We start from the raw sequence: 15,961 nt of genomic DNA, 5'->3' as shown, positions 1-15,961 counted from the left end.
AGGCTCTGTTTGCCTTTTTAAATGGTATGATTCCAGTACCTACCACACTGGGTCCTTCCAAATGTTCTACCTTCATCATCCTATTTGAAACCTCAGGGCAGGTCATAGTTGATATCTTATCTATATATCTGCTTATCAATTTTGATGATGGTCTTACTCAGTGGTTCCCAAACTAGGCTGATTTTGACCTCCAGGGGGCATTTGACAATATCTGCAGATGCTTTTGGTTGTCACAACCGAGATGGGGGCAGTGCTACTGGCATCTAGTGGGTGGAAACCAGGGGTGCCGCTCAACATCCCACAGTGACCAGGACAGCCCCCTGACAGCAAAGACTTACCCAAGTGTCAGTCACGCTGTGATTGAGACGCCCCGAACCAGCTCCACACTCCTTCATAATAAGTTGTAAAATGTCTCCATCCCAATTCCCTAACACTTTCTGCCTCTCTACAAAATTTATGAAAAACTTATATTAAAAAGTTTGCACACAATAAAAAATAAAATTAGAGACCATCACTGAATATGAAAGTCTTTTTTAAAAATATGAAACATACCAGTGTCCTGTGTGCATAGAATTACGCCATCCATCCCTGGACATCCTGAGTGAGGGGATATGTGGTGCCCCGAGGGAGAGGCTGGGGTGGGGTGGACCACCCAGCAGAGGAAGCTCTTCCTGGAGGATGCGCCCATTGCAGCCGCACCCTCAGGAGTGTCACACAGATGCAGGTCCACAGGGACCATCAGAAACAATAAACGTGCACTGCTGGCTTTAGTGCTCAGCGCCGCCCGCCCGATCCCCTCCCAATGTGTCGGTCGGGGGCCACAGACCCACCGATCCAGAAACCTGAATTGATGCGAGTGGACAATGCACTAGAACTAATGAGCGCTAAAAGCAAGGTCCTGGAGTGCCTCACCAACAGATACCTTACAGACACCAAAAAGGGCTTGGTCTGCACACCTGATATGAAAGTGGAGGAAATGCGTGGAAAGGGCAGAGAAGGAACCAAGGCCGATGTGCCGGGCGTCTCTGAGACAGCCTCATCTTTGCTGCCACAGGCTGGGTGTGCAGGTACCACAGGCAAACAGCTGGCTGGGTTCTTCTGGGACTTTCTCCCACCTGCCCTGACATGTTAGTTCTGCCATCACCTGTTCTCCATACTGAGATTCAGGGAAAGATGACTTGAAAAAAAAAGTCTGAAGAGTCGTCTAGCTGTTCTCGGTGCATCAAGGCCGTGGCTGCTGCAGCTTGAATGTCCTGAAGAAGTTTTGCTGGGAGTGCCCGCTCTGGTTTTGTTTGCTTGCTTGCTTTTACTCTGAATGGGGACCCGCATTCCTAAATATCTTGCCCCCAATATACATCTGCTGCTTTAAGCTCCCCTGGGTAAAGCCACCAGCTCCCAGACTGGGCATGGAGACCACTTACATGTCAAATATTTGAGACTAGGAAGAGTGAACCATCCATATGGGAGCTCCTGGGCAGCGTCTGCACCGGGGCCGGCACCGAGCCCACGTGCAGCTCCTAGGTGTGGCTGGGAGTGAAGGTCGCTGGCAAAAGAGCTCGGGAACAGCTGTGGCATGCACAAGTGCACAGCAGTGGTAACTGAGACCCATGGAAAAGATATGAAGATGTGCCTGGAAGCCCCCAGGGGGAGGACTCCCAAGAATTTTCAAAATCCAAAAGATTCAGCCCTGGGGGCCAGCCTGGTGGCATAGTGGTTAAGTTCTCGTGTTCCACTTTGGCGGCCTAGGATTCACCGGTTCCAATCCCGGGTATGGACCTAGCACTGCTCGTCAAGCCAAGCTGTGGTGGCATCCTGCATAAAATAAAGGAAGATTGGCACAGATGTTAGCTCAGTGACAATCTTGCTCAAGCAAAAAGAGGAAGATTGGGGCCGGCCTGGTGGCACAGCGGTTAAGTTCACACGTTCCACTTCAGCGGCCTGAGGTTCGCCAGTTTGGATCCCGGGTGCAGACATGGCACTGCTTGGCAAGCCATGCTGTGCAGGCATCCAACATATAAAGTAGAGGAACATGGGCACAGATGTTAGCTCAGGGCCAGTCTTCTTCAGCAAAAAGAGGAGGATTGGCAGCAGATGTTAGTGCCGGGCTAATCTTCCTACAAAAAAAAAGAATAAAAAAAGAGAGGAAGATTGGCAATGGACATTAGCTTGGGGCCAATTTTCCTCACCAAAAAAAAAAAAGAAAAAAATCAAAAAACAAAGATTCAGCCCTTAACCAGAAAAGCACACTGGGGTGTCAGCAGTAACTAGATCAGTCCCTGACACAGAGCAGGGGCTCATTAAAAATCTCCAAATGAGTCACTACACCGGGACCCTTTCCACTCTAGGCCGTATAGCCTAGTGGTTAGCACATGGACTTTCCTGGATTCTCCACTCGGAGAAAGATGTCTCTCCTCAGGCACTACCGACATTTAGGGCTGATTACTCTTTGCTGTGGGGCATTGCTGGATGGCTAGCAGCATCCCTGGCCTCTACCCAGTAGCCAGTAGCATTCCCCGCTCCCAGTCTGCCAACCAGCAATGTCCGCAGACGTTGCCAAATGTCCCCTGGGGAGGTGGGGTGGATGATCGCCCCTAGTTGAGAACACTGGTTTAGAGCTGTGTGTCCTGGGCAAGTTACTTGATCTGTCTGAGCCCGATCCTGCCTTGGTGCATGGGGCTGGGGTGTGCCGTGAGGATTACCTGAGATAAGACACACTTTAGAGGTGACCTCTTTGCCTGGTAAGATCTGGCGCTGGGCCACTCACTCTGTGGACCAGATGATGGAAAGTCTGTGAGCTCGTGACAAACTAGAGCACGGGGACGTGCGTTTTTGTTTATCTAAATAGATGAGTTTTCCAGGAGGGGAACATCCACGCTTATCCTTCTCCCTGGCCCCGTAGAGTTCTCGGGTTCTGAAAGGGTTATCCGAAGCAGGCCCTGGGATTTCAGATTAGCAATGGAAGAGACGAAATTAAATATGTACTGTAATTCGAAGCACTGTTTTTCATGGGAAAAGCTCAGCCCTTGCAGCTCCTTTGTCCAAACATTAATGGCATGCAAATATTTATGATTCATACATGCCCCTTTAATTCCCGATCGTATTTTCACAATAAACACTGCGTTTTAACAATGAAGCAGAATAATCTCTTTGTCCTGTCCCTGGCCTCTCCAGGCTGGCACCCAGCAGCCTCGCATTCTTCCTGCACGGTAATTGCTGGCTCCACCCAGGTTGGGGGGGTTTATAGTAGTGCCACGGCGGCTTGCCTTGGACCGTACTTGAGGACATCCTGGCTGTTGCATTGGAAGCCATTTTAAGGTTGCATCTCAGCGTTTTCAGAAACTGCCTGTGAACATCCGTGCTCGTTTTTCTTTTTTTTAGCCACATGTGGATGGAGAATTGATTCATCTGGCTGTTACTTGGAGCGGTATCTTACTGCACTGTTACCTCGCATTCTGCCCAAATCTGTGGGCTCTAGATTATACTAAAGCCATGGTGTCTCATTTGGTAGTCCTCTGATTCATAAGTGGGCATGCCGGCCTCAGTCTCCCCATCTGTACAATAGGCATGACGATGCCTTTCATATACGCCACGAAAGGTTATTAGGAGGATTAAAACGAGATGATGTGTGTGTAACAAGACTTAGGAAGGAGAGGTATGGCTCACCTTGGAATTGTTTCTCCATCTACAGCCAGAGTCGCTGAGGGAGGAGGGAAAAGAGCAGGCAGGAGTTAGCTTGTGTTCCTCTGGATCAGAAAGTTGGGAACGACGCTATTTTCCACTGTCCACTCCTCGATGGCAAGGAATTTATGTTCCTTAATCCTACAAAGAACTCATGAGAGTGCCTGAGACATAGCAGGAATTCATAAATAAATACATGAATAGTAATAATATCATCATCCCAGCTGGGCTCTGGTCACCTGATGGACCTTGAATTCTCTGTTTTAATTGGTGGGTCTTTCACAGGCTTGATATCCTTTCCAATTAGGGAAGTATGGTGTCCACTACTATTTTATTAGCGCTATCCCCACCCTCCCAGAGGCCATTCAATGATGGCAATTTATTCATTCATTCCATCATCAGATATGGACTGTGTCCCTACTGTGTGCCAGGCACTGGCTCCCATTGCAGATACGAAGTTCAACCCAAGAGAAGCCACAGCCTTCGGGGGCTGGTGAGGGGTCAACAATTCATCAGGCCATCACTATTCTGAGTGGTCAGTGCAATGAACAGGTGTGACAGGAGCAAAGGAGCAGCGGTGCCTAACCTAGGAAAGAGGTGAGGGGTCTCATGGACAAACTGTCATCTCAGCTGAGACATTTCAGGGCGTGGAGGAGGCTGCCCAGGCAAAGGCATCCGGAAGATTGTCCAAGCAGAGAAAACAGAGTTGGGGAGGAACACCTGGCCTGGTGAGGAGCCAAGAGATGCTTGGTAGCCAGCTGGGGGAGGCCTAGGAGTGAGATGAGCCGGAGAGAGCTGATAAGGGCTGTGACAACCACATTGGGAATTTGGGCCGGTCCTAGTGAAATGGAGACCCACCCACAGGTTTTAAGCAAGGAATTGACATCACCAGGGACAAGTGGTAGAAAGATGCTTGGATTGCAGGCTGAAGAATGGAAAGTGTGTTTGGAGGGTGCTTGGTGGCTTAGAGACCAAAAACTCCCATTTCTCCTCTCAGGCAGCCTCAGATGTGTGTATCCAGCTTGCAAACACCCCGTTTGGTCAATGTTACGGTACCTAGAAGTCAGCTCCCCCAGGCCAGGCCTTCCCGGCCGCACCCCCCAGCCTTGCCTCAGCTTTCCTCTTTTTCCACTCAGCCTCCTGCCCCCAGCTGCTTCCTGCAGAAGCTGCTGTAGGAGTTAGAAGCTGGTGAGCAGGAACTGAGGCCCCGAGGCTGCCTCCCCTTCAGAATGTCCATACCGCAGGCTTCTCTCCTGTGGTGCCATGTGGCGCAGGGTTGCACGTCTGAAGCCCTGGGCTATGGTCACGAGCAGGGTCAGGTGAGGACTACGCCAGCCCCACAAGGTCACTTTGGTCACCTGCCCTATGTTAACCTCTAGCCCGATAAGTGGAGACTGGGGAATTTAGATGCGCCAGCCAGAAGGTTCTCCTGGCAGCAGGCGTGGCCTTGGCCTAAAGAGAGCTGTGAATTCAGGGTCTTGGGGGTGTTTGGGCTAAAACGATTAAAATATGGTTCTGCAACCAAGATACCCAGGAACTGTGATACCATGTGATACCATGAAATCTGGGGAAAAGCAATGCAAAATGGCGTGCGCATCGTGGCACCTTGGGGTTCAGTAAAAACCCCTCCTGCAGAGAAAGGCTGGCCCACCCATTCCTTCTGTGAGGCCACGGAAAAGGAAAGCCCTGCTTTCCAAGTGAAATCAGACATCATAAAGAACCAGCTGTCAAACCAAAAGTTTACAGAATGATTCACTGATCCATTTATCAAACAGCCTTTCATTGCCTCGGAACAGAAGATGCAAAGATCAATAAAACGCTGTCCCGGGCCTCAAACAACTCATTCTTATAGAACATCTTCAGAGAAAAAGCTTTGCATGTGTTTCGTTTTCTCTAAGGAAAACAGCTATTTTTCAAACGATCCTTCGTTCCAAAAAAATGTTGGTTTTTTATGGAAAACTGAGTTTTGTATTTTTAAGCACCTGACTTTCAGTTGACTTTGGGGGTTGCCCTTGTGCCGGTAGCTTGGCCTGTCATCTGCATTTGGCCTGTGTGGAGGCAGGTGAAGCTGGATAAAGGCATCTGCAGACACAGGGGCACTAGGCGTTCGAGTGGAGGTACACTGACACCTTCATTTCAGTTCCATTTAGAGAAACCGGGAAATTCTGTGCGAGGTGAAGGACTCATACCCTATTCACAAACCCCCAAATAAATCGTTATATACCTCCACTGTCAGAAATAATGCTAAGTGTTTGGGTAAGGAAATGAATGAGGAGCAAAAGCATGAATTTGGGCTATTAGCTTTTTCCAGTGGAAAAGTGAGAAACATAAACTAAAAATACTTTGTGAAAAATACCCCAAATTCCGATTTCCCCTGGAGTCTGAGGGTGCGTTAATATGAATGCTTAGTTACCCACGATCAAAGTTAGACCCAGCGCAATCTACGCAGTAAAAGGAGAAAAACGTCTGCAACGTTTCAGAATCTTTTGGGATTTCCAGAATTTGCAAAGAACAAAACTTGAGCCTTCCTTGGCTTTCTTGGTTTTCCAAAGCTGTATTTTTTTTTTTCTATGACTTTTTCTTTCTTGCTCTCTTGCTTTTTTAACGTTTGTGAGCACCACGGGCTTTCCTGCGGAGATGTGCAAATGAGCTGTGATTGTGACACACCAGTTGAGATGTGAAAAATGTTGGGATTGTGTTTCCCAAGCTGCATGACCCCCAGGGCAGACAATTGTCCTCTGTGGGCATGGCCTTCCCTTTCATGACAAAGAGCAAGTTTCACATCCCACCGAAACTGCCTCGAAAAGGAGAAGATGACTCCAGGATCTAAACCTACACCAAGCAGAAGGACAGAAACAGAACCCAGTGGCTGAGGGGCCAACTCATGTGGACCGGCTACCACGCATCAGACCTAGAGAGGGATGCCCGCAGCAGGACAGGAGTCAAGGGTCTCCTCTCAGACCCCCGCTGGCGTAGGAGGACATTGCTGTGATGCGACGGGCACGATCTCTAAACTCAGGATTCCACTCCTGGACAAGAAATGATTTCAAGTCTCCTTTTCACCTTCCGTTGCTCTCCCCGCCCTGGCCCTTTGGGGAGCACCATGCACATTTGCAACAGTCCAGAGGGTTTGCCGCTTCCCAGAGGCGGTGAGGACGTGGAGGGTGTCCCGGGCCGTGCAGAACTGCGGGGTCCAGCCCGGCTTCGTGAGACCACAGCCGGCTGTTGGAGTCCACCAGCCCCAGCCCGTCATCGTGAGGACTCACAAAGCACAGACCCGGGGCCTCGTGGCTGCCTCGCCTCAGAGGCTGTGTCGCGGCAGCAAGTGTCCAGAAAAACTCACCCCGTGACCTTCTTCCCAACTAAATAAAGCAGCGAATATTTTGCGCTGGCATTTGGATGAACAAACTGGCGTCAAGGGGGACAACACATGCTCCGGGGGGGGAGCATTTGGCCTGGCTTGTTTATAAAGCAGGATCAGCCAGTCACAGTTGTGCCTTACGAAGGTCGCCAGCTGGCGGGGCGGGAGTGAACTTGAACTTGAAGTGCCCGTCAGATGTGTGGTTTTCCTGATGGCTCCTTGGACCTCATTCTGCCGCCCTGCCTGCTGCCTTCTCTGCTTGGCCTCGGTTTGCTGGAATTCCTAGAGAAGAGGATGGGCCCGGAGCTCCGTCGGCACCGCGTGCCGAACGCTGATGCACACACTCACCTCCCGCCATCAGACCTCAGTGCCGCTTCCTCACCAGCCCCTCTTCATGGGATCGCCCACAACTCTGGTTATTGTGGAATCGCATTTATCACGTCTTTAATAAGAACTAAGCTGATATTTGCTGATTCATTATTTCATTTAACTTGTATAACAACACTATGAGATGGAAGGACTGTTATTAACCCCATTTTACCGATGATAAAGCTGAGGCCACAGAGAGGTTAAGTAACTTGCCCAAGGTCACACAGCTAGCAAGTGGTAGAGCTGGGATTTGAACAAAGGCAGTTCAGCTTGAGGGCTCATACTGTTAACTGGCACCTTATATGTTTCTTCGTCCACGGGGTTATACAATCAATTGTCATCTTTTGTTGCTTCCAGGCATAAGTCAAGACAACCTTTCTCTCCCTTGTCGTTTCTTCCCACTTTCTTGTTCAGTCCTAGTGTTCACGCTTCTAAATTGTATTCCTCCGGGAGCCCAACCGCTGGCTGGAACTGCGGCTGCTGTTTGGGTTAGGATTCCCTGAGCGGGGTAAGGAGGGTCTCAGTGCCCCCCTTTCCTGGGCTCCTTCCACTGGGAATGCCCCACAGGACACCTGTAACCCTGCAGCTTGCCCCCTCGGGCGCTGAGAGCTGCAGCCTTTGGGCAGCACACCCGGGGCACCCGTGCGCGGGCCAAGGCCTCTGCTTGTCTCCGGGGAGCCTCCCAGGTTCTCCTGGCCCGGCCTGCTGCAGGCTGCAGGAGGGAGCGACCGTCAGTTCTCCCTGCGGCGGCCCCATCCTCCCGCCCCGCACTGGGTCCTACAGAGCCAATTTGGGAGCTGTTGTGACTGAGCCCGTCTGTGGTCCTCCCTCTCCTCTGCCTCACTGGTCTGGCCGCAGCTTGCTGAGAAAAACACTTGAGACTCTACTCTTCACACCCATGCACTTCAAATACCAGGCCCATAGGTCATTTTAATGAGGGAATCCGGCTAATAACACGTGTGCTCTGAGATGCAGCTACCCCTCCTCGTGCAGGTGCAGGCCAGGAAGGGCTGTGTCTCAGTGGGGATGGGCCCAGGCGGGTGGAGGGTGGGCGCGGTGGGTCCTGAGGCTCAGCAGGGCAGTCAGGCCGTCCCCCGTTATCAAGCACGGTGCCAGGTCTGGTCGGAAGAAGACGAGGAAGAGGAAGGTTTTCCCCGCAGGGAAAAAAATCCATGCACACCAGGGAGCAAAAAGTTGTGACATAAGACCTCTGTCTTTGGGGCAATAAGCAGAGGTCCCCGGGTCTCAAAGCTGTAAACAAGAGCCCACGGTGAGGGCAGGCACCAGGATAGCTCCACCTGCGTGAACCATGTCATTGTGGCCGACACACCCCGCTTAGTATATTTTGCTGGACAGACACTTCTTAAGACTGCACATAAAATGATGGGCATAAAATCATGGAATTATAATGATGAGCAGCCATGTCACAAATACTCACTTTGGTTGAATTTCATCCCCTATTACGTAGGCCAGTCAGTGGTTACCCAGGGGGCGTCGTTAAGCCCTTGACTGCCCGGAACCCAAATTCAGCTCAGTAAGAAACCGCTTTTGAACTATGAAAGGGCTAACAGTCAGCCAGCAAGTACAGTTTGGGTGCATCAGAGTCACTGGGACTATTTTCACTTTGGGGGACAGTGGCAGAGCATGGGAAAAGTACCACAAATCCAGATTCTTGGCACTGATGCCTCTGAGTTTGCAGGTGGAGATTCTGACCTCATGACAATAATGTGAAGAACAGTGAGCGTACAGCTGGGAGATCTGGGTCTGCTGTGTGTGCGAGCTGTGTGACTTTGAGCAAATTACGTAACCTCTCTGAGCCTTGGCTTTGCTACCTGTTAATCCAGGATGATAAAATCTATCTTATTTCATGAAAGCGTGTGAGGACCAAGTGACATAGTATATGGGGACGTGTTTGAACAGTTGTAAGTTCAACACAGACCTAAAAATGCCAATATTATGAAGACAATGATTCTTTGTTGTCATTTAGGAAATCAAGAGTAGGATGATGGTAGGAGGGCCCCCACAGGGGTGGGATCATTTCGGGGGGTAGAACACACAGGTGCCTGTGGAGCAGTTGTCACTTGTGGTGCCAAGACCAGAACTCTTATGACATTTGTGTTTGCACTGGAGTGAACAGTGTTCTCTAAAATATTCGTGTCCACTGGTAACCTCAGACTGTGACCTTAGTGAGAAAGACGGGCTTCGCGGATGTAACCAAGTTCAGGTGAGGTCCTGCTGGGTTAGGGTAGGCCCTGAATCCAATGACTGGTGTCCTTACAAGGAGAAGGAGGTTTGGCCACAGGAGGGAGGAAGGCCACGTGATGGCAGGGGCAGAGACTGGAGTGATGCTGCTACAGGGTGAGGATTCTAGCAACTGCTAGAAATTGGTCGGCAAGGCAAAGAAGGAAGGGTTCTTCCCTGGAGCCTTCAAGGGGAGCGTGGCCCTGCGATACCTTGATGTTGGACTTGTGGCCTCCAGGACTGTGAGAGGATAAATTTCAGTAGCTTTAAGCCACAGAGTTTGTAGTAATTTGTCCCAGCAGCCCTCGGAAACGAATACAGTGTTGTCAGGGACTCTCTGAAAGGCTGAAGTTGCAGGCAACAGAGGAAGCACAGGGCCGGGGGTGGCATGCACACACCTACACATGGAGCTGAGCACCCAGGAGCACTGTGTGCTCGGGAGATAAAATCACACTTGAAAGTGACGTTGTATGTATCCCACGACCCCCCCCCTTGTTTTGCAGACAAGGAAGCTGAGATCTGGAGAGGTCAAATCACTAAATCATTTGTACACGAACTCAAATCTTCTAACTCTTTTTCAGGCAGCCCCCCATACCCCCACTGCCCGCCTCACACACACACACAGACACACACACACACACACACAGGCCTGCTCAGTCACTGGGGCAATGTCATTGCTCATTGCTTGTGTCTTCAAGGTACTTTTTTTTTTTCATTTCAATCCCTCCCTCTATACTGGAGCCCCTCCCACAGTCATCCTTCCTCATGTGCCTGTGAGGGACACTTGGTGGGTATAGAACACGACCCCTGCCCTCAGGCCGTTACAGCCACAAACCCCATTCAGCCCAACATCCTGATCAAAGGGGAAGAATGCTTTATGAGGTGCCCAAACAGCCACAAAGCGAACTGCAGTTGTCAAGGAAGGCTGCTTGAAAGATGAGTGACTAGCGCCCGTCCCTGAAGCCAGGAAGATGGAGGGGGGCATGGGGCCAGGAAGCCTTGAAGGCTGACAGAGTGGCAGGAGCAAGACAGACCCCAAAGCAGGAATCCCATGGCTTCTGAGTGGAACTCAGAGGAAGGGAGCCTGGCTGGGGGAGGAGGAGGAGTGGGAGAGAAATAACATGTAGGTGGGGACCTATTCGTGAGAAGATCCTAGAAGCTGGCTGTGGGATTCCATCTACAGGTACCATCTTGTAGCTTCCTGGTAGAGAAGGGACAGACTGGCCGTAATGCTGAGAGGAGCACGTGGATGGGGCTGTTCTCAGGGCCGAGGTGCCTCTGCTCCTCTGACTGGTTCTTAGAAAGCTGGAGACTACCCAGCCAGATGGGCAGGTGACCGTGGTGCCTGCCTCCCCGTCGCTGAGCCCTCCACACTGGGCCTGGCCTGCAGCCTCTCCTGCCAGTTCCTCTCCTTCAGCTACTTGTCAGGGGAGACAACAATCTGGATGTCGCCTGGTGACATTGGAAGGATGTCCTAAAGATTGCAAATCCCTAAAGCCCAAAAGGATTCTTCTCCGGGTTCCAGGAGAGGAAGCCCACTGATGGGGAAGATGAATTTGGGTGAGGGCCTCCTGAGTTTCCTTAGGGCTCGGGCCCCATGGTGCACCCCTCCCCAGGACGCATCCTCGCCTAAGCTGTGAAGAGAGGCCGCCCGTGACTTTGGTTATGAAGCCATGCCGGACGAGGCCAGTTTCATCATCCGCTCATCATTTGCAATTGTCCTTCTTGTCACAGACTTTAATTTAGACAGACTCCAAATCCTTGGGGATTGTTTAGCGAGAGTTTTCATGGCTAGGAATCACTGGCTTGCTGTGGCCAAAGATAGTATCGTCATGGAGCATTCTTCCGTGGCCTTCTTTTGTATTAAAACATGCGTGACAGTTGAAGAAACTCTGTTCTTTCTAACTTGGGGAAGGAAGACAACTTGATTTTGTGAGCGGATTGGGGAACGAGTGGTCCTGGTTCGCTTTCCTTTTATTTCTTTTCAGTTTCGTTTTATGCTACATGATTGAGAGGAGAAAGTCTGTGTTAACTGTTAGTCGGTGCAGGAGGTCTGAACATCATGCCTAGTCAAACCTTAGGATCCTGTCGTGTAGCTATGAGAAGCGGAGAAGAGAAATAACGGAATTGAGCACAACGCGCACACACACACAGACAAACATGCCTTTGAATACTGTGTGCCAGATACTGTTTTAACAGTTTTGCTCATATTAACTCATTTAACCTCCCTCTAAATTCTATAAGGTAGGCAAAGTTATATGTACCCATCTTCCAGGTAAGGGCACTGAGGCCCAGAGAGGTCAAGTGCCTTGCCAAAGGTCAGCTAGCCAGGATTTAAACTCAGAATCTAGCCTCTGAACTACTTGGCCAAGAAGAAATGTTTGATATCATAACATATTTAGATAGTAATAATTATAATGTTAGTATTAACTATTATTATATTTATTATTTATAAGTTAGTAATTGTATTATAAATTATAAACATTTTTTAAATAATTTGTAAAGTTATTAAAAGCCTTGCGTTAGACATATGCAATGAAGCCATGCTCACATTTCATAAGTATGTGTAAAATGTTTAGATGGAAATCACGTGCATGTGGATGTTTGTAGCACTTACTGAATCTCAGTGTGTCAGTTACATATTCTTAAGTCCATTTGTTGAGTATAAATTTTATCTGGCCAATCCCATGAGGGCCTCTAATAAGATCTAGCATTTAAAAATAATATTTAAAATCAGTTGGCAATTAGTATTTTTGAAATGCGGGGAGAATAATTTTAATTTAGCTTACCCTCAAACTTAGGAATTCTCTTTCCTAATCCTTGGAGGCAAACGACGTTAGCCCGGAAAGATGGCTGTGCTTTCTTTGACTCCTTTTTGCCCTGAGTTTATAAAAAGGGGGCGCAGTGGTGGGGGGAGGAGTGGGCTAGCCGCCCGTCTGATCCTATGTCCCCTGAGGTCTTGACTTCAAAGAAAGCTAATTCGAATCTCTCTTGATTCCGTGTCGTTTATTGACACTTAAAGGAAAGCCATGTAACTATGTGAAGTGTGAGGTCTACACAGACGCCGTGGGTGTGCATTCCAGAATTTAAGCAAAGTCAAACTCAAGGGAATATTGGAAAAACCCATCACCCGTGCTGAAGTTCTGCCTCCTTTCCAGTTCGAGCGCTGGAAGGTACAAACTCCTGGTCAGTTACAGAGCAGGCACGCGCAGGCCGCCACCTCATTCTCCCGTGTTCTCTTTTGTGTCCCGACAGGAAAGAGCTTCACTCTGACCATCACTGTCTTCACAAACCCACCGCAAGTTGCCACTTACCAGAGAGCCATCAAAATCACGGTGGATGGACCCCGAGAACCTCGAAGTAAGTGGGCCCCCCCCGGGGCTGGCACACCTTCCGGGCTGGTCCACTCAGGCACCAGGGACGGTGTCTCAGAATCCTTGGGTTTGACTGACATCACCCAAAAGTGGCTAAAACCCCTGCCAGAGGGGGACGTCATGTCCCTGTAGGGAGAGAGAATTTTATTGTTGACACTGTCACTCCTCAAAGGTTGTCTCTGAGCACCTGGCTCTTTTTGAAGCATCCTCTTAGAGGGCAAAAGGAAATTAAGCTGGCTCAAGTGCATGTTGGAACCATTTTGGGGCTCCATGGGACTAAAGACTAGTCCCTCAAATACACAATGAGGTTCAAGAAAATGGGAAACAAACAGTGAATAGAAGATTGGCCAGACACAGGGGTGGCCAAAAAAAGCCTGAGGGTCAGAGTGGACCACAAGGGACTGATTACCATCCATGCTGGCCTTTTATTCATTTGTTAAGACTGGAGATGAAAATGAGCCTTTTCTTTCTGTGGCATAGATCAAAATCTTATTGCAGGATTGTTTAAAATAGAGACTGGGAGGGTGGAAGAGTGCCCAGGGAAAAGCCAGTAAATATAGAAAGATGGTACCAAAAAAATAACTCCTGTGAGGAAAGCTTTTTAAAAAAGGAGTAGGGTTGTTTAGTCTGCAGAAAGATGTCTTCACGGTGACTTAATGACTATCTTTGAGTAAACACAAGAGTCGCACTCTTTTCCAGAACCACACCCTCCACCCGGGGCGGAGGCTCGGTTCCAGTTCCAGATCTGTGGAGCTGACTGCAGCCCCTGCCCGGCATCCGCGGGCCTCGAAATAGTGTCAGGTCCCCCACAGAAAATGCCTATTCTCTCCTCACAGTGGGAGAGATTCAAAAACAGAGCTTCCTCCTCTGCCCAGAAGTTGAGATGAAGGGAAGTCAGGTCGCAAAGCGGAGTGGTTAAGGATTTGGGTCCTGAGGGTAAACAAGTGGAGTTCCGGTTCAGGTGCTCTCGAGCCTTTAGCAAGTTACGAGCCTCTCTGAACCTCGGTTTCCTCATCTGCAAAATGAGCATAATAATGAGAGCTTCTTTATAAGATTGAATGAGACAAGGCTGCATGCCTGGCGCAGAGAATGAATTCAGGAAATGTTAGCAGTTCCCAGCACAGCCTTCCAGCCTGCATCTCTGGCTGCTACTCGCTGGGGCCAGGCCTGCAGAGGACCCTCTCATCGTGCGGGTGCCAATGGACGCTCGAAGGTTGCCCCTGGGGTGTGGCTCTCTACAGGCAGTCCTGTGACCACTGAAGCCGGTGGCAGTCTTTCCTGCAGTCCTGGCCACAGCCTTAGAGCATCTCGATCACCTGCTAGCACCATCTCAGGGGCTGCCTCAGCTTTCCCGATGCCCAGAGTGGGCTGGGCCACCACGCCCACCGGGGACAGCCCCGCAGGACACAGTGTTCCATTCGTGTTCCATCCCCTTGGTGCCATTTGCCTGCTCCGGGACTCCCGTTGTCTCTGACCTCATTCTCCCCTTCTCAGCTTTTTCTCTTAAACCCGTGGAGACTTTCTGGCCACGCCCAGACTCGGGAAACTCTGGGACTTGGTAGCATCCTCTGATTCTAATGGCTGTATGAAAAGCAGGCCACAGGCACAGGACCTCACAGTTCCAACCAAACCCAACTTCGTAGGTTTCCAAAGTAGAAATGACCAACCAAAGACCAATAGTGACCTGTATGAAGCATAACAGAGATGCCAAGCAGGGGCCTTGGCTCTCCACAGAGGACCAAAGAGGAAGCACGCTTAGATTATAGCACGATGTGGGGTTGGGGGCAGCAATTATGAGGTGTAAGGAAATTGACTTCAAGGGTAAACTTCGAGAAAGCCTCACTGGTGGGTGGAATCTCTAGCTTCAAAAACAGAAGCAACAGGGGCCGGCCTGGTGGCACAGTGGTTAAGTGCGCACATTCAGCTTCGGCGGCCCGGGATTCCCCGGTTCGGATCCCCGGTGCGGACATGGCGCGGCAAGCCATGCTGTGGCAGGCCTCCCACATATAGAGTAGAGGAAGATGGGCACGGATGTGAGCTCACGGCCAGTCTTCCTCAGCAAAAAGAGGAGGATTGGCAGATGTTAGCTCAGGGTTAATCTTCCTCGAAAAAAATAAAAGAAAATAAATTAAAAAATAAAATAAAACAGAAGCAACAGCCAAGTCTTAGACAGTTCAAATGCTGACCTGCCTGGAGGAAGCAGCTTAAGCCAGGTGACCCGTTGATGCACCTCTGGTGCTATTATTCTCTCATGCGTGAAAAAGCGTGGTTTGTGCCCCGCTGCCAGTATTTCCTGTAACATTCAAAGAACTGACGAAGTGGTCGAGCTTCAGAAAACAAATGGTGGCCGCTCTGACTTTTAAGAATTGGCAGTCAGAGGGGAAAAATATGCGATTGTAATGGCCTGTCTGTATATACAGTTTACTCTGTTTCCTGCTGTTTCATAACTTAAGAAAACAGTCATTATTGAGAAGGGCTCTTCGAACAGACAGGAGGGATTTGCGTCAAAGCGGCATCCATTTTTATGGAGTCTTTCCTGCCAAATGGAATTCATTTGGGGTCTAGGGAAAAATTAAATGAGAGGTAATAAGTATGATATAAAGGGGTGTGTTACAGCCCCAGGTAGAGAGTCTCACGTTTCACAAGGGGTTTCTAGAAAAAAAGTCACAGGCATACAGACTCCCCGAGAGACTTGAGAAATGCTGACTTTTCTGTTCCCCTGGGAAGCAAGGGTGGGCCATCGCTGCTAATTTTAGTTTGCTATCTTCCGCATTATTTGAACATTTTGATTCAAGGTGGGAACTACTTTTTGATGAAGCTCCGCTCACACTTTCTTTTCTTTTTTGGAGAAAGTTAGCAGAACTTTTTTCCCCCAGCTTTACTGAGATATGATTGGCATATAGCTTTGTGTAAGTTTAAGGTTGAAAACGTGGTGATT

The 15,961-nt window shown here is 49.6% G+C and overlaps 1 protein-coding gene across 8 annotated transcripts in view; it reads left to right on the top strand.

The window, feature by feature from the left end:
- RUNX1 (RUNX family transcription factor 1) overlaps window positions 1-15,961 on the top strand; it is a 263,836-nt gene that overhangs the window by 183,040 nt on the left and 64,835 nt on the right. For all 8 annotated transcript variants that reach the window (XM_070597219.1, XM_070597215.1, XM_070597217.1 and 5 more), the window contains one exon: window positions 12,905-13,009. In XM_070597219.1, the coding sequence (XP_070453320.1) occupies window positions 12,905-13,009 (105 nt within the window). The remainder of the gene's footprint in view (window positions 1-12,904; window positions 13,010-15,961) is intronic.

The sequence above is a fragment of the Equus przewalskii genome, chromosome 27 (genome assembly GCF_037783145.1).
Source record: "Equus przewalskii isolate Varuska chromosome 27, EquPr2, whole genome shotgun sequence".
Classification (NCBI taxonomy): Eukaryota; Metazoa; Chordata; class Mammalia; order Perissodactyla; family Equidae; genus Equus; species Equus przewalskii.
The sequence above is the reverse complement of the archived record's forward strand: the minus strand, read 5'-3'. Positions and strand labels throughout refer to the sequence as shown.